The following is a 19,365-nucleotide window of genomic DNA, read 5'->3' on the forward strand; positions in this document are numbered from 1 at the left end:
CCTTCAAAAGTACACGATTGGCTGGAAAGTACTTCAAATGGCCTGAGGTCATGAAAGACACTATAGAAATGCAGGATCATTATCTCTGAAGGAAAGCAAAACAAAAACCAACACTCAGGGTATCACTGTGTTAAGTTATCGTTTCCTCTTTGTTTTCTCTCTCTTCTATTGATAGTGACAACTCTTTACTTCACCCTTCTCTCTCAGTCTTCACTCAGCAGCTCTCAGCAAGGAACACAGATCACGCTCTTCCTCAACATTGATCACCCTGACAGACATGTTGCTCAGTAATGCTTGTTGTCAGCAGCCAAACTAAGCTAACATTCCCTATATATGCACAGAAAGATTGAGATCTCAACATCTCAAGTGCCTGCCTGAAATTAGCTAATTTACAATGAATGCAATAAAGCCTGTGGCCTGCACTACTCCACAATCCTCCATTCAAGTGATATGCTAATGAGACAGTCTACCTCATCACAGGAAGTGATGCAATGTCACATGATTCTTGTCTCTCTTGCAACCTTGTGGCAAGATGAAGTCACAGAAAGATGTTGCTGAATAAATTTAATAGATTTTTGTGGTTTAGCAGATTCTGTCAGCATTCAGGAGCAGCACAGTGAGATGTCTATCCTATCAAAGCTATTACTTTGCCCTGCTGAAGATGTATTCTTGCGACATTTGCTTGGTTGTTATGCAACAAAGCAAGCTACACTGATTTAGACCTTTGCAAAGGCAAAAGATAATATAATGCCACAGATTGAAAAAGAATTAGGGATAGTGGGCTTGTTATCTGAGACCACAGTGAAATCAAGAAGAGAGGCTTGTGGATGGGACAGAGGGGGAAGAGGGTTATGTGGGAGCACAGAGAGAGAGTCATTGTGGTCACAGGGTGGGAGGGGAGAAAGTCACAGATAGGGATAAGGAAGGGAGGATCTTGGGTTTGTTGTGGTTGGGGGGGTGGGAGGGAAGTCCTGGAGGGACATACAGATAAGAAGACTGATGTTGAAATAAGTGACCATGGAACCAATGAAGACTGGTTTGGTACAGATAACTGGGACAAAGGTTCAGTGCTGGCTACGGACAGCTCAGAGCTCAGACAACTATTCAAGGAGAAAGCAGAAGAGCGTATTCCTCAATCAGGCAGTAGTACTCACTCCTCCTGAACAGACATTGCTCCCCCTGCTTTCCTCTGTCAGCATTCCACACAACTCCAGCTCAAAACCCTATGCACAACCAGCAAAATCAAGACGTTTGGTACATCTGCGAAGTTGCATTACTGCAATAGAACACTTTGGTGGACTGCAAACAAGAGGAATAATTAGACAGAGGCTGGTGGAGGGTTGTTTTTCAGAATGGAAGTCTGTGACCAGGCAGTGTTCCACAGGGATCAGTGCTGGGTTCACTGTTGTTCATCATTTATATAAACGATTCAGATGAGAATTTATAAAGTATAGTTAATTAGTTTGCAGATGACACCAAAATTGGTGGTACAGTAGACAGTGAAGAAAGTCATCTGATTACAGAGATTTTGATCAATTGGGCCAATCGGCTGAGGAGTGGTTGGGCCAATGGCTGACCTGGAAAGCACTGCCTAATAGAGCGTTAGAAATAGATTCAACCATAACTTTGAAAAGGATATTGTGTATTTAGCGAAATGTAAATAACAGATACCTTAGGCAATAGCATCAGCTATATATTTTTTTAAATCACTAGGTATCATCCACTTCAATTTGATCATCGTATATTCAGTAGAATGGCTGATTAATCACCCAGTGTTTACTGAAGCAGAGAAACCTTTGATATTTCAGTCCCGGGATGGACTGCTTTCTCTGCTGCTATGGATGCTGGGTAATGAACCTTCCATTCCACAAAAAAAAGTTGATTTCACAAAACCCCTTTCAGTCTTGTGCTGACATTCATGATTTACACTTGATGTTATGAAGAGCTTGATGCATCAAAGACTGGCGTTCAGAATAAGCGAGTGATTTCAGAATGTCCCGTATTTTTATATGAAGCACCGATTTTGGGGCTAACCATTGACACCTCTATTACTGAATGCTTAATATGAAAATAACTGTCAGGAAAGCAGAAGATAATATTATTAATAGGGCCAATCTTTCAAATAGCCAGTGCAGTCTCAACTCCTCTGGGCTGGCATGGTGGCTCAGTGGTTAGCACTGCTGCCTCACAGCACCAGGGATTTGGGTTCGATTCCAGCCTCGGGTGACTGTGTGTGTGTGGGTTTGCACAATTCTCCCTGTATTTATGTGGGTTTCCTCCCACAATCCAAAGATGTGCAGGTCAGATGAATTGGTTGTACCAAATTGCCCATAGTGCTAGGTGCATTAGTCAGAGGGTCTGGTTGGGTTACTTTTCAGAGGGTCGGTGTGGACTTGTTGGGTTGAAGGGCCTGTTTCCACATTGTAGGGAATCTAATCTAATCCATCTGTGCTCTAAAATGCTTAGGAATGGATTTACGTTTCTACATTGACTAAGTCCAAGTTTTTAAAGGAGTGTTTGGTGCTGAGAGGGCTGATGAGTTCTCTCGCCCTGTCTGATGTCTATCCTATCACTGTAATGTCCACAAACACTCTCCAATCAGTGGGTATCCTAGAATTCACCAGCATCCCTTGTGCCCACTCCACCTTTAAAAGTCTGTTGTACACCCAGACAAGGAAGGTCAGTCCACAGCCGACTTACACGGTATCTGATATTTTCTCTGGTCTTGGCAGACAAGAGGAAATCCTCACCCCACTCTCCAGGGAAGTATTTGGAGGTCCTGCAGAATGGGGCACTGCACAGGCAGTGCATCATCGTTCCCTGGAAGGAGGAGTAGAGAGCATGACACCAGACAATGCCAGCCTAGTCGAAGATTGGCAGGCAGGCTAAAGCAGTCACCACTGTCTGAAAGAATGCACAGCACTGTAGAGAGGCGAATGATCTTCTCCACTCCATCATAGTACAGTGCGCCATCTTCTCTCCGATACACTCTCTGCTGCTGCAGCCACCTCCCACCAAGGCTCAGCCTTTACCACTCTCACTATCGTATGCAACATCTTCCCTCACTCACCCTCACCCACCCCAACCACCATGGCCTTTGCACTGCCCACTCATGCCTCTAAGATTCCACCTTAGAATCTAATTCCTTCACAACTGATGTGCAACTGGGAGCACCCCAGCTTCAGTTTGAGGAGCTAAGTGAGGAAGATTAAGAGGAAGTGGAACAGTTTTGGGCAGTGTTAGTTTTTGCTTTGAAGTGAGTTTCTGCGACAATGTTCAATTAGCGCAAGATTTCTAATCAGGCTGTGCTTCAGCTGAGAATGAAATTTTTGCCAAGGCCACAAACCATTTTGATTCTCACAGCCTTGTGAGCTATCACAGACTGAAGACCAATGTACACATTTTGACCAATAAGCTGTGAAACTTTGGGTAACCACTCAAAGGCCAACTACATAATATCCCTAATAAGGGTCTTCATTCTCTTGAACTGTCTCCAACTGAATGGATCGATTGAGAGTTCCAGCAGAGTGAATGTTTGGGAAACTATTCTCGTTAACCTTGAAGGCCAGCTAATTGGATGAGCAAATATCCTGAAGTACATGTGCTCTCATGCGGCCTAGGTGAATTAGTAGCAATAAAATTGAAAAGCAGAATTCGACCACTCTTTTGCTAGCTTGTTCCTGCAATCATCATCATTGTAACCTCAATTCCCAAGAATCTCAATAAATGCTTTTGAATCGTACACTTTTCCAGAACAATCTGAAGGATGTAAATGATTTAACATATGATTAGATTAGATTCCCTTCAGTATGGAAACAGGCCCTTCGGCCCAATAAGTCCACACTGACCCTCCGCAGAGTAACCCATCCAGACCCATTCCCCTACCCTATATTTAACCCTGACCAATGCACCTAACACCAAAGGGAATTTAGCATGGCCAATTCACCTAACCTGCACATCTTTGGACTGAGGGAGGAACCCAGAGCACCCGGAGGAAACCCACGCAGACACGGGGAGAACGTGCAAACTCCATACAGACTGTGACCCAAGGCAGGAATCGAACCTGGGTCCGTGGTGCTGTGAGGCACCAGTGTTAACCACTGAGCCACCGTGCCACCCCTATGAGTGCTGCCTAAATGAGTGAAGAATTAACTAGATGGACATGGCATCGTGGAAGTCTGGCCAGGGAACTGGCCTGAATATGAAACAAGGCTTCAAATATGAAACATCTTTGAGGGGGACAATCAGACAACCCTCTCCCTTGGCTGAACTGAAATCTGTGTTCCTACTTGTTTCGTTCCTGGTAAACAGCTGCACATTCTGTCATGAGAAGTGGGAAAGTATGAATTGGGCAAAAGAGGGAGGAATTCTCAATGACATAAAAAACACACCCTGATGGATGGATGGAACACCAAGAAGTTGTGAATGGTCATAAAAATCTTTCAGTCATTGGAGCGTAAGGGTGCACTCTCTATATTCTCAATATGCTCACAGTGACTTGAGGAATATAGACCAGACTGATGGCTGAAGAGAGGTAGTAAGGTGAATGTTTACAGGAGCTTCATGCAATAACACAGTGCTTTTATTAAATGCTAGATGATGCAAACTCCCTCTTAATTATTGAAGAGATGTTATTAAAATAAGTGTTCTTTCATTAGAAGTGCCAAACCATTCTCCTCTCAGAAAAATTCACACTGCTGCTATGTGCTCACTACTCCGATGTTTGTAGTCTTGTCTCTACAGAGCCCTGAGGTTGGACATCCTGTCTAACAAGCCCAAAACTAACAAACCTCAGAAAACACACAAACTGGCAAGTGTAATGGAGTGAAACCCAGAACTACTGAGAACTATTCAAAGAGGAAATACTCCAAAAGCAGTAAGCGACTGTGGTAACAGGTTACCAACAGCAACATATCCGCATTGCTGCACCGAGAGTAGGCCCAGATGGGAGACGTCTTTCATTGATTAAACAACACTGTTTGGAGAGAGCTGATATTGGCCTCCTCAACAGGCTTCACATGAACACTTCCCTCTTCCTATATAACAGCTGAACAGAGTGCGTCAATCACTGTTCAAACGATGCTCATTAATGTTTGTGGGATTTTTGAACAATCTTTTCTCCCCCAAAACGCAAAACTAGAAAGCAGAGCTTCAAGTATTACCAGACACTCTGGTGGGATGCCTGCCCCCAATCTCCCTGATTGTGCCATCTCCAAGACAGCCCATACACAACCTGCTGAATACAGGGACCAGTTTGAAACTGTAAACTACAGGCTGGCACCTTTGAAAATCCTTTCACTGAGATTGAGTCCCCATGTCAGACAATTGTAAAGCTGGCTGACGGTTGGTGAAAGGTTCCTGAAGAACTAAAATTGCCTATGACAAACTCATAAAAAGATTCATTCAGCTCAAAACTGAGTAGAATATGAAGTCCAAACATCCACCGCATCTACGTTCTCACCTGTTTGGCTGAAATTAAATTTGTTCAAATAAAGGCACTGCATCCCGAAAGAAGCAACATTTCTACAGCTTCATGACTGATGTTAGGGTAATTGGGTGGAGCTGGCGAGTAAGGATTGAGGGAGTTGACCAAAATAGTTTTCGAGGAGGCCTCTGAAGGGGTGGAGCCTCAATATGAAGCAACCTTTAAAGATGGAAACTTTCAAAAGTGGGGACACTCTGAAATCTGAGACTACAATGGAGACTGGGTGATGCATAGCACAGGCAGGTCACACATGAAGGAGCTGGGAGGATTTGCAGAAATGCAAAACAATAAAAAACATTTTTAGATTGATGGGGGACCAGGACTGGGATGTAGGATATTAGGGTTTAATAATAAAAGATATGCAGCAGAGTTTTGGAAATTGAGTTAGAATCGCAAGATGATTGTTGAAGGTGAGCCAGGTGGGAATGTAGACTTCAGAGGCACTCTGGTAAGATAGGGGCAGAGCCAGACAATACTTTAGAAATGGGTGACATAAAGGGCATAAGGTTTGAGCCACAGCGGAGAGTTAAAACAGATTGCAGAGGACAGAAAGAAAGGAGGAATGAAAGAGAAAGACTTGCGTTTATATAGTGCTCTTCATGACCTCAGATGTTCCAAAGTGTCTTAGAACATAAGAACTCGGAGCAGGAGAAGATAATTCAGTCCCTTACGTCTGATCAACCCATGCATTACAACCACAGCTGATCTCATCTTGGTCTCAATTCCACTTTCCTGCACGTGCTCCATAACTCTTCAATCCCTTATTAAGTTGGCGGTTTGCTTGCTGGTGGGTTTGTTCTCAGATGTTTTGTCACCATGCTAGGTAACATCATCAGTGAGCCTCCAGTGAAGCCTTGGTGTTCTGTCCTACTTGTTATTTATGTGCCTTGGTCTGTTATGGTGGGTGATATCATTTCCGTTTCTGTTTCTGAGAGATTGGTCAATGGGGTCCAAATCTATATGTTTGTTAATGGACTTCGGGTTTGAATGCCAGGCCTCTAGGAATGCGTGTTTTTGTTTAGTCTGTTCCAGAATGGATGCATTGTCCCAGTCAAACTGTTGTTCCTCTTTGGCTGTGTATATGGCTATCTGTGATAGTTGTCATGTCTTTTGGTGGCTAGTTCATGCTCATGTATCCTGGTGGCTAGCCTCCTCCCGGTTTGTCCAATGTAATGTTTGTTGTAGTCCTTGCAGGGTATTTTGTATATCTTTTTCGTTCTGTTGGCTGTGGGTTTCAGGTGCTTTAAGTTTGTCAGTGGTTGTTTCGGTGCAGTGGTAGGTTTGTGGGCTACCATGATGCCTAGGGGCCGGAGTAGTCTAGTGGTCATCTCTGAAATGTCTTTGATGTATGGCAGGGTGACTAGAGTCTCTGGGCATGTTGTCCGTTGTGCATGAATTGGCGGATTGTGCTTATCGAGTAACCGTTGTTCCTCAATACTTTGTATAGGGTGTTTCTCCTCAGCTTCCTTAAGTTACATGGTACTGCAGTGTTTTATGGCTCGTATGAATCGTGTCGTGACGCAGCTCTGTTTTGGGGTGTTGGGATGGTTGCTTCTGTAGTTGAGTATCTGCTGTGTGTGTGTGTGTGTGTGATTTTTTTATACATGCTGGTTTGCAGTTCTCCATTGGCTTTTCGTTCTACCCGATTTCTAGCCTCTCAGAAACCGAACCGGAAATGACATCACCCACCACTACAAATTGAGACACATAAATAGCAAGCAGGACAGAACACTAACGCTTCACCGGAGGCTCACTGATGATGTAACCTAGCATGGTGACGCAACGTCTGAGAAAAAACCCACCAGCCCCGCAACCTGAGCTACAAACCTTCTCCAAAATCCCTCATTAGTCTATCTCCTCCTTAAATTTACTCAACATCTCAGCAACCACCACACTGAGATAGTGAACTCCACAGTTTTACGACCTTCTGAGAGAAGTAATTTCTCATCTGTTTTAAATCTGCTATCCCTTATCCTAAAACTATGACCTCTTGTTCTAGATTGCCCTAAAAGAGGAAATATCCATTCTATGTCTAATTTGCCAGTCTCCTTTCACATCTTATATACATCAATTAGATTAACAAAGTGCTTTCTGAAGTGTCGCAATGTGGAAACTGCAGCCGCCAATTTACACACAGCAAGCTACAACAAACATAAATATGACCAATCGGAGAAGTTGATTTTTTTGGCATTGATTGAGAAAAAAATATTGGCCAAGTTGTCATGAACGTTCTTCTCAACCTCTTCAAAGCAGCACCATGGTATCTTTTACAACCATCGGAGAGGGCAGATTCAGTTTAGAACCTTGACTGAAAAATAACATCGGCAACAGGTTAGCACTCCCTCAGGACTAGCATCAGCCAGACGTTGTGCTCAAGCCTCCACACTGAAGTCAGGTGCATAACCTTCAGACTCAATGGAGAATAGGACAATACAGCACCACCCAATGCAGGTTAAGCAGTACGCGGTTAAACTCATGTCATTGATCTCAAATGCTAGTCAAGAGATTAAGTATTAACACACTGCTCTGGTCAGTCCTTTCTGCACGTTCCAATGAGAAAATCTGAGACTTGATTAGTTTTACTGTGTTAGATTGCTGGAGCCCCTAATTCATTCACAGCTCAATGCGACCTTTCTTTTTTTCCTTAAAAATAAGACACTCATAATAATACTATCCTGGTAGATAGTAGGGTTTGAACTCGAATTATGACAGAGTACTCTAGGCACCAATGCTGAGCATCGATTGTTTCCTAGTATTTTCAACTCAAACAAAGTAACAGACTGCTTTTTAATTTGTTATAACCGTGAAGTCATCAGATTTCTATCTTTCTAAAAGCATCGTCTAAAATCGCCCAACTCTAAGGATTCAGACTTTCAGTCCTGCAATTGGTCGCTGAATTACCAAAGGAAACCAATTTGTTAATAAGCAAATGCACTTTCTATCAATATAATGTATCCTCAGCGGGACTCAATGGAAAGAGAACTTATTAATCCCTCCAGAGAAGTGGCCATGCAGCCAAGCATTACCCAGTCACAGCCTACAAAGAGGTCAATACCTATTACACAGTCCACTCGGGACTCACAAGGCATTAAGTGCAATTCCAAAGACTAAGTAGCAGATTCAGCCGTTGCTCTCCTGGCAATAGCCACTGCTTAGCTCATTCATTGAAGCAATCAACTACTGTAAGAACATACAACAGTCAGACATAAAACCTGCACTGGAAAATAAAATTAACTCGTTAATAAACTCATTATATGCTCTGTTCCCTTGGGTGTTCCATCAGACATTGTGGACAGAGCTGGCAAAGTCTGAAGGAGCATTGAGTGAAAGTCTACATAATGGATGGCCTATCAGTGAAACAACATTCCCAGGCACATCTGTACAAATGATTAAAGGACTGACATCTCTGTCATATATCCAATAAAAGCAGGCCTGCTCCACCAGAGTCTTATTTAAATTCATTCTAGGTCTGTTCACTTTTTTGTCTTTAATTCATTCACTGTATTCTGATGTCACAGGCTGAGGCAGCATTTATTGTCCATCCCAAATTCCCCTGGAGAAGGTGATGGGAACTGTCTTCTTGAATCACTGGGATATATACATCCACAATCCGGTTAGGGAGTTCCAGGATTTTGACCCATGAAGGGGCAATGGTGCATTTCCAAGTCATTTCCATTTTACACTCCTACAGACACACACACTCCCACATGCACCCTCTCACAGACTTAGACCATTTTACACACACATATACACTCTCTCTCACACAGACACTCACAAACCCCCAACCCAGACACACACACACATATATGTTTGTGGGGTGAACTTGTACTTGCAGAGTTACATTGTACTTTGCTCAAAAACTGCATGAATCCATGTAAGACTTATTTCACTTTTTAGATTAAAATTAGTCTAAACATTATGGCACAGACAGGGAACACAGGGGGCTAACACCTTCAACACCTCAACATCTTAACTGCGCTGACACCAATTGTTTCAGTTAACCTGAGAATGTAACTTTTTAAAATGTTTTGTGATTTACATATGAAAGAAGTGAAACTATCAGGGTCATTCTAACAGATGAGAGAGTTAACAAACAATCGAGCTATTTTTCAGTGTATAATTTCAGTTACATCACATTGTAAACTTTTGTTATAAACTCTGTCTTACAATTGTGCACTCCACAATCGCCTGATGAAGGAGCTGCACTCCGAAAGCTAGTGTGCTTCCAATTAAACCTGTTGGACTATAACCTGGTCTTGTGTGATTTGTAAGAATGCAGAAGTTATGCTGCAATTATACCAAAACCTAGTTAGACCTCACTTGAGGAACTGAGAGCAAATCTAAGCATTATGCCTTAGGAAGGTTATATTAGCCTAGGAGGGAGTGTAACATAGGTTTACAAGAATGACACCTGGACTTTAGGGTTATGAGGAGAGTTTACACAAATGACGCCTGTTTTCACTAGAACCTAGAAGGTTAAGGAGTGATCTGATCGAAATCTTCAAGCTACCAACATGAAAAGACATGGTAGATGAAGATAAACTACTGTAGAATTAGGGAGAATGGTCTGAGAATTAGGGTCAGACCTTTCAGGGAGATGTTAGGAAGCATATCTACACACAAATGGTGATAAATGTTTGGAATTATTTTCTATAATGGCAGTGAATACAGGATTAGGTATTAGTTTTAAATCCAAGGTTTGTTAAGTAAAGGTAGTAAGGGATATGGGCCAAAGACAGGAATGTGGAGTTAGGCCACAGACCAGCAATGATCTCACTGAATGATGGAACAGGCTCAAGGGGCTGAATGGCCTACTCCTATGTTCCTGTGCAATCATTTTACATTTGAGATCCATTTTAAGTAATCCTGATGGAGACAATTTTTATGAAATTAAGGTCACAATTCTGAAGGCTAATTAGCCTAACGAACTGCAAACACAACTCAGTCACTACACATTGCCATGAATCGACAGCTCAAATCGAAGCCAAGAGAAAAACTTATTTACTTTCACTGAAAGGTCACAAGTTTAAATTAAAAAAAAGTTGGCAATCACTACTTCAGGCCGAAACCTACAATAACAAGTTTTTTTCAAAAGCTAAGTCTGGCAATTACTGCCTTCAGCCTGGCGTAGACCTGTAAAGCTCTGAATCCAAAGTTTCATTTCAAAGAGAGTGCTTGTAGATGGCCAAAGAGCGAGAATCTTCCAGAATTTTCAAACAGTGAGATCCAGGGTTGCTTCTCCCCCACTGCATTGAGACTCTGACACACCGTTTCTGTTGCTTTGAGCTGACAACTCATGGCACAAAGGGGAGTGTTTGCAGTCAATTAAGCTAATTAACCTTCAGAATTGCAATCTTAACTTAATAAAAATAGTCTCCATCAACATTACTTCAAATGGATCTAAAATGTAAAGTGATTGCGTAGCAATGTAGGAACTGAAGGAGGCCATTCAGCCCCTCAAACACATTCTACCATTCAATGAGATCATGGCTGTTCAGTGACCTAACTCCATAAACCTGACTTTGGCCTATATTAATTAAAACCTGCTCAGTGGTTAGTACTGTTGCCTCACAGCACCAGTGACCCAGGTTCAATTTCAGCCTTGGGCAATTAGCTGTGTAGAGTTTGCATATTCTCCCAGTGTCTGCATGGGTTTCCTCCAGGTGCAACAATTTCCTCCCATAATCCACAGATGTGCAGGTTAGATGAATTGGCTGTGCTAAATTACCCATAGTGTTCAGAGATGTTTACATAATGTGTATTAGAATAATGGGGAATGGATTTGGGTGGGATACCCTTCGGAGGGTCAGTGGGGACTTGTTGGGCCGAAGGGCCTGTTTCCATACTGTAGATTAGATTACATTACATTACAGTGTGGAAACAGGCCCTTCAGCCCAACAAGTCCACACCGACCCGCCGAAGCGCAACCTACCCATACCCCTACATTTACCCCTTACCTAACACTACGGGCAATTTAGCATGGCCAATTCACCTTACCTGCACACCTTTGGACTGTGGGAGGAAACCAGAGCACCCGGAGGAAACCCACGCAGACACGGGAAGAACGTGCAAACTCCACACAATCAGTTGCCTGAGGCGGGAATTGAACCCGGGTCTCTGGCGCTGTGAGGCAACAGTGCTAACCACTGTGCCACCATGCCGCCCACACACGGGGAGAATGTGTAGGGAAACTAAACTAATCTAATCTAATCTAATCATAACAAAAGAAAAGTATTTCGGATTTAACATTAACAATTGATCTTGCATCCACTGCCACGTGTGTACAGCTCTTGCTCTCCATGTAAATGAAAAGGATTAAGGCTACTGGATTGGGTGCCGCACACAATTTACAAGGACGTGACTAGAACTGAGATGTTGTAAACATCAAGACAGACAAAACAGGTTTTTCACTAGGAAAGGGAAATCTCTGGGTGGGGTCGAGTTTCAAATCTTTTTAAAATTATGAAGGGGCTTCGGTGGGTAGGCACAGAAACAGTACTTTCACTTGGAGGGATATCAGAACCAGGGTTGAGAACATCAGCTAGTCACTAATGAACCCAATTGAGAATTTAAGAGTAATTCTTTTACCCAGAGAGAGTGGAGACAACGTGGAACTTGTTACCACGTGAAACAGTTAAGGCAAAAAACAGATGCATCCCCCATCAAACCAGAAAAACGCATGAGGGGGGAAAAAAAGCATCAAGTGATATGAAGATAGAATTTCAGAAAGTTAGATGTGAGGTTCTCGGAGGAGATCACTACGTGCTTGGGAAGGTTAGGGGGCATAGATGGGGTGATCCTTAGGAGAGCATCCTGATTCACAGGGGTCCACAGATGGCACGGGTGGCTCAGTGGTTAGCACTGCTGTCTCACAGCACCAGGGTCCCAGGTTCGATTCCAGCCTCAGGCGACTGACTGTGTGGAGTTTGCACATTCTCCCCGTGTCTGCGTGGGTTTCCTCTGGGTGCTCCAGTTTCCTCCCACAGTCCAAAGATGCGCCGGTCAGGTGAATTGGCCATGCTAAATTGCCTATAGTGTTAGGTGCATTAGTCAGAGGGAAATGGGTCTGGGTGGATTACTCTTCAGAAGGTCAGTGTGGACTGGTTGGGTCGAAGGGCCTGTTTCCACACTGTAGGGAATCTAATCTAAAAAAAAATGTGTGTTATGATTTATAGGATCCCCAGGCCACATCAGTAAATATAGGGTGGGGAGATGGTGCTGGGGAAGTGTGTCAGGATTTACACATGGCCCAGAGGCGTGTGTCAGGATTTACAATGCAGTTGCGAGACGTGCAGTATAATTTCTGTTTTGGGTTGGGGTTTGGAGTTGCAAGGATTTCTGAGGAATGTGTCAACTAGAATGTTTCATCACCAGTTAAGTTCCAGAAAATAAGTTTGAATTCCACATATTTATTATCAATAAGTCGTTTATTTTGAAAGGTAAACCTTTTTAAAGTTTTTTTTTGAATTGGGATGAGGGCATCACAGGCAAGGTCAGCATTTATTGCCCATTGGGGCAATTAAAAGTCAACCACATTGCTGAGAGTCTGGAGTCACATATAGGTCAGACCAGGTAAGGATTGTAGTTTCATTCCCTGAAGATGGAGTTGTCTACAATCAACAATGGTTTCATTATCATCATAGATGTTTAATTCCCAGAACTTATTGAATTCATTTTTACTGAATTCAAATTCCACCATCTGCCACAGCAAGATTCAAACCTGGTTTCCTGGGACATTACCTGGGCCTCTGAATTAACAATCCAGCAATATCACTAGTCCATTGCACCCCCTCCTCACTCCTCTATTTGTATCAGACACCATACTATTCACAACATATTCATTCTATTCTGAAATCCTTTCCCGTACATGATTGCACAATGTGTTTCGTTCATTTCCACTCTATTTTGGGTAGATACTAATTTCAAAGTTTGCTATTTTAACTTATGGCAAAGGCTATAAACACATTTCTCACATCTCAGGCTTGCCCTCCTTTGTGGGCAGCACACAGTCAGGTTCGTAACTCCAAATCTCAGTATTCCCTTCAGCTTGCAACTGTACTGAAGCCAGTGTCCCCATAAACTAACTGCCCTCTTGAGCAGAAATAACTAACAGTGACTTTGGAGAATCACTTCCCGGCCTCAGGTTACAGGAACCTGGCTCGATTTCAACCTTCCATTCAGTACCAGGCATGTTATCTTGAAATCCGGTCCACAGCTTAAGCATGAACTGGTGACTTGCAACATTAGTGGCTCCATCTGACTTTGTTGACATACAATACTTCCCAACAAATGTGACAATCTTTTACAGTCTTACCCAATTTCAGAATGTCCCTGAGCATTCTACAGCAAATGAAGAGACAACCAATTACTCATCATCTCTCAATTCCAGAAGCAGTTTTTCCTTCCCCACTCTGCACACGTGCACCCACTAAACTCTCAGCTTATATCAAGTTCCTCTTCTTCTTTAACCTCAGTGCATTTCCTGTCAGCACAGTAACATTCTGTAAATTCACCCTGACAATGCCCAGCTCTATATTACTATCCACTTGGTGTTGCCTGATACAAGTCCTGAATGATTCAGAAATAGCTTCCACCTAGAATTGGGACTACCAACGTCTTTATATCAGTTCCTGCCAAGAATCTCCTCTCCACGTCACTCCATCTCCCTCTTTACACGGCTGTTTACTGGAATGGCCAGTCCGTCCAAATTTACAGTGTCTCAGTCCACCCAGAGTAAAGCTTCATAACCCACATCCTCATCATCAGCAAAACTTGTTCTAAATCTTGGATAAAAGCAAATTACTGCGGATGCTGGAATCTGAAACCAAAAGAGAAAATGCTGGAAAATCTCAGCAGGTCTGGCAGCAAATGTAAGGAGAGAAAAGAGCTGATGTTTCGAGTCTAACTGACCCTTTGTCAAAGCTCATTGTTCTAAATCTTCCCCACTCTACCTCACTCCTGTCTTTACCAAAACCCTCAGCCAGCCTACCCCCACCGGAATTGTAATCTATAATACCCACTTGCAGGCCTCACAAACCTCCCCCAACACCAACCTGGGCTCCATGCTAACTCAACTTGCACCTGAGTTGTGAGTTTAAGATCCAATTCAGAGATCACTTCAGGAAGGTGTTGGTGGAAGTATCTTAGGGTCTGATAACCAACACCCAGGGCATTAGGGGGCTCAATGTCTCAAATCAGGAACAGGACCATTTTCCGTGCTTTCTGGCCCTGACCCCAAGTTGGAGATACCATCATTTAGATGGGAGAGATATTAACCCGAGGCCCTCACGGGTGCACTTAGAAGACTGTGTGACATCTTTTTCAAGGTTAAAAATCACACAACACCAGGTTATAGTCCAACAGGTTCATTTGAACTAGCTTTCAGAGCGCTGCCCCTTCATCAGGTAACTACTGGGGCCAGATTATAGGACACAGAATTTATAGCAAAAGATCACAGTGTCATGTAATTAAAATGATATATTGAACAAACTTAGGTTGCTGTTAAGTCTTTCATCTTTTAGAATGGGTTGCAGGTTTCGGTTCATTAATATGTAAATCCCAGAAATTCTTTTAAGTCACGTTCTCGAGATAATGTAACGTTTTATAAAAGGTGACGTCTCAGCTCAAACAATGCAACAAAAGAGTGAGGTTAGAGTCTGTCTGTATCCCAATCTTGAGTCAGACTGGTTCTATTTCTAAAGTAGGAATTTATAAAATGTTATAGGGATTGACTGCCTGCAGGTTGTGTGCTTTTTGAGCAAAAATAGAATGTATCTGCAACTACAATTCTGCAAATGCAAATTCAACCCATAGACTGTGTGTGTGTCTATGTGCATGCGAGGGAGGGAGGGAATGTCTGAGTGTATGCACATGAGTGTGTGCATGTGCATGTGAGAGTATGTGTTTGTGTGTGCTTGGTAGAGGGTGTGCATAAGTGTGATGGAGTATAAATATGTGAGAGGGTGTGTGGGTGAGAGTGTGGGGGTTGTATGTATGTGTGTGTGTGTCTGAGAGAGACCGTGTGTATGAGAGAGGCTCCGCATGAGTATGTAAGTGTATGTGTGCGTGAGACTGCATAGTGTAGTGGGGTCATCTGTAGTGTGACATAAACCCAAGGTCCCGGTTGAAGTCATCCTCATGGTACATTGGTGACCGAGCAGACGCTATGACAATGAATGAATGGACATCGCACAATAGTCGCCAGACAAGGGTGTTCCCTCCCAGTCAGGGAACACCTCAGCGGTTAGGGACATTCGGCCTTGAATCTTCAGGTGACCATCCTCCAAGGTGGACTTCGGGACAAGCAACAATGCAAAGTGGCCGATCAGAGGCTGAGAGTTAAGTTTGGTACCCATGGGGGTGGCGTCAACCGGAACCTTGGGTTCATGTCACACTACAGGTGACCCCACTGCACTATACACACACACACACAGACAGACGTACACACACAGACAGATGCACACTCTTACATACTCTCACACTCACACAGACCCTCTCACATACACATGCTCGCTCATACACACACATGCATACACCCCCGTACACTCTCATGCACAAACACACCCTCTCACAGGCTTATACTCCACCACACTGATGCACACACTCAAACACACATTCTCTTACAAGCACACTCTCCCCTTCACATGTATTCATGCATACACATGTAAGTCTATGGGGTGAATTTGAATTTCCATTTGCAGATACATTATATTTTTGCTCAAAAAGTACACAATCTGCAGGCAGTCAATCCATATAACATTTTATAAATTCCAACTTTGGAAACAGAACCAGTCTGACTCCAGTTTGGGATATAGACAGACTCTCACCTTTAATGCATTGTCTGAGCTGTGATGTCACCTTTTGTTTAATAAAACCTCAAGTTATCTCGGGAATGTGACTTAAAAGAAGTTCTGGGGTTTATATATTAATGAACCGAAACCTGCAACCCATTCTGAACGATGAAAGACTAAACAGCAATCTAGGTTTGTTCAATATATCATTTTAATTACATGACACTATGATCTTTGGTTATAAATTGTGTGTCTTATGATCCTGCTCCACAAGCAGCGCTCTGAAAGCTCGTGCTTGCAATTAAACCTGTTGGACTATAACCTGGTGTTGTGTGATTCTTAACTTTGTACACCCCAGTCCAACACTGGCACCTCCACATCATGACCTTTTTTTTTTAAGAACTGTCAAGGTCCCTTGACAATCAACAAAAGAAATCCTAAAGGTGGTGTTCCATTCATAATTCCACAGAAACTGATGGGATCTTGATCTGCACATTTTATTTTCCCTTAATTACAATCTATGAGTGTACTTCAGTTTCTCCAATGGTTACAGAGACTTTTGGAACACTCAATACTATCAAAGTCCTGGCCACTAATGGTACAATGATGGAAGTCTGGGATGAAGAAGAGGCTGGAATGAGAACAGTATATACCTCCAACCTGTGTGGGGCTAGTGAAGAGGACAGAGATAGAGAGGAGTGAGGTCCCAGTGGCCTTGCAGTGCCAGGGACCCAGGTTCGATTCCAGCCTTGGGCGACTGTCTGTGTGGAGTTTGTTCATTCTCCCCGTGTCTGCGTGGGTTTCCTCCTGGTGCTCCGGTTTCCTCCCACAGTCCAAAGATGTGCAGGTCAGGTGAATTGGCCATGCTAAATTGCCCGTAGTGATAGGTGCATGAGTAAGGAGTAGGGGAATGGGTCAGAGTGGTTTACTCTTCAGAGGATCGGTGTGGACTTGTTGGGCCGAAGGGCCTGTTTCTGCACTGTAGGGAATCTAATCTAATCTTAGCAAGCCTCTAAAAGAGAAGTTGTAGCAGCAGGCAGGGTGGGGATGAATAATATCACAGATACTGAAATACACCTTCTAAAGACGGAGTGGATATATGCTCAGAAGTTTACCATGGTTGTGAACATTAGATGATTACCAAGATAAGGGATGGAGCAGGTAGCAAGGGAATGGAGTTTTTAAAATGTACTGCGTAATTTGATATAATTTAAAAAAAACACTGACTGAATTTCTTTCAAGGGGATCAAACTTTCAGAGACTTTAAAGGGTCTTCTCTGGTGAACTAGGAAGTACATACACATTCTCGCTTTGAGTAGTTTACCAGCTGTGCCTGGAAGGAAAGTGACACCTCTGCATTGTTTTAGCAAGACAGAACTGTCAGGGCTTGTTCCAGTTCCTGAAGAATCTGCCCTCCTGAGCACACAGCATACTGGCAGTACAGTCATTTCTCATTAGCTTAATGCACAGTCAATTTATAACTACACGCTCCAATCCCATCCATCCTGCCTCACATTAAAAAGGATCACCACACACTTATGGGAAATCTCTTGTAAATAGAACCAAAACAAATGATCTATTTACACCACAATGAACAATGTGCCAAACAATTTAGAGATTGAAAGCTAGATTTTAAAAGCATCACCTTATCTTGATAATCAAAGTGACAAGAAGACAGCTCTATGCTCAACGTGGGCTCAATTTCCCCAGTCACGGATCATATGGATACAATCCTTTCAGATATAAAAACATTTGGTCCTCAGCACGTGCAAAGAACATCACAGTGGCTCAGTGGTTAGCACTGCTGCCTCACAGCACCAGGGTCCCAAGTTTGATTCCAGCCTCAGATGACTCTCTGTGGAGTTTGCACATTCTCCCCGTGTCTACAAGGGTTTGCTCCAGTTTCTTCCCACAGTCCAAAGATGTCCTGGTCAGGTAAATGCAGTCATGCTAAATTGCCCGTAGTGTTAGGTGCATTAGGCACAGGGAAATGGGTTTGGATGGGTTACTCTTCGGAGAGTTAGTGTGGACTGGTTGGGCCAAAGGGCCTGTTTCCACACTGTACGTAATTAAAACATTTTCAAAACGGAATCTGGAGTATGTTGCTGACCACATTGTGGACGAAAGTGAGGACTGCAGATGCTGAGATCAGAATGGAGAGTGTGGTGCTGGAAAAGCACAGCAGGTCAGGCAGCATCTGAGGAGCAGGAGAATCAACATTTCCTGATGAAGGGCTTATGCCCAAAACGTCAATTCTCCTGCTCCTTGGCACTCTTGACCCTCACCACACTGTGCTGATGACAACAAACAGAAAATAAAATACTGACACGTAAAGACACAAATAAACACATACGCACACAAGAGACAGAGGCATTCATAGGTACGCATAGACAGACATACAAAGGAACTGAGAGGGGGAAACAGAAGGAGCGAAAGATATGCACATACAGAAATACAGAGGGGGCAAGACAGATACACAGACAGATATACAGAGGCAAAAAGAGAGATATGAAAGGAGCCAGAGATATACACAGACATGCATACACAGAGGAGGAGAGAAAGAGAGAGAGATACAGAGGGAGAGCGCGATAGGACAAGGGATATGGACAATCGCAGTTGCACAAAGACACACTGAGGTATAGACACAGTTACAGATACAGGACTGTACATTGATAGAGACACCGGGAGAGAGACAGCGTGGTACACGCAGACTGAGAGGAAAAATACAGTCGCACACAGGAGAGAGAGTGAGAGATGGGCAATCACAGATACACAAAGAGAGACAGATTGGAGGGTGGGGGACACTGACAGAGACAGAGACCAATCCCCGGAGCAGTTCGGAAGTTGCTCTCTGTCTCTCTCGGACACTCACCGCCAGCAGCGAGTTGCGAACAGCCTCAGAGGCGCTCTGCCGGAGCTCGGCGGCTGTGCCCGGCTTACTGAGCCGCTTAGTGAACCTCCGGACCTCGGCCATCGGAGCAGAGATAACCCCGGGGAGGAGGAAGCGCCCAGTGCAGAGACACCGACAGAGGAGCAATTAGCTCCACCCATTACCCCGCCCCAAGAGCCAGCCGGGTTCCTGGAGGGAGC

At 43.6% G+C, this 19,365-nt stretch overlaps 1 protein-coding gene across 6 annotated transcripts in view; it reads right to left on the reverse strand.

The window, feature by feature from the left end:
* The window catches only part of dock11 (dedicator of cytokinesis 11), a 301,498-nt gene extending 282,151 nt beyond the window's left edge, over positions 1 to 19,347 (reverse strand). The window contains exon 1 of one of the 6 annotated variants that reach the window (XM_043704339.1): positions 19,148 to 19,337. In XM_043704339.1, the coding sequence (XP_043560274.1) occupies positions 19,148 to 19,249 (102 nt within the window). In that variant the 5' untranslated portion in view covers positions 19,250 to 19,337. Of the gene's footprint in view, positions 1 to 19,147 lie in introns of all 6 variants that reach the window. The other 5 variants (XM_043704341.1, XM_043704340.1, XM_043704342.1 and 2 more) reach the window with 5 other exon arrangements.
* Positions 19,348 to 19,365: the final 18 nt, after the last annotated feature.

This window comes from Chiloscyllium plagiosum, chromosome 15 (assembly GCF_004010195.1).
Source record: "Chiloscyllium plagiosum isolate BGI_BamShark_2017 chromosome 15, ASM401019v2, whole genome shotgun sequence".
Lineage (NCBI taxonomy): Eukaryota > Metazoa > Chordata > Chondrichthyes > Orectolobiformes > Hemiscylliidae > Chiloscyllium > Chiloscyllium plagiosum.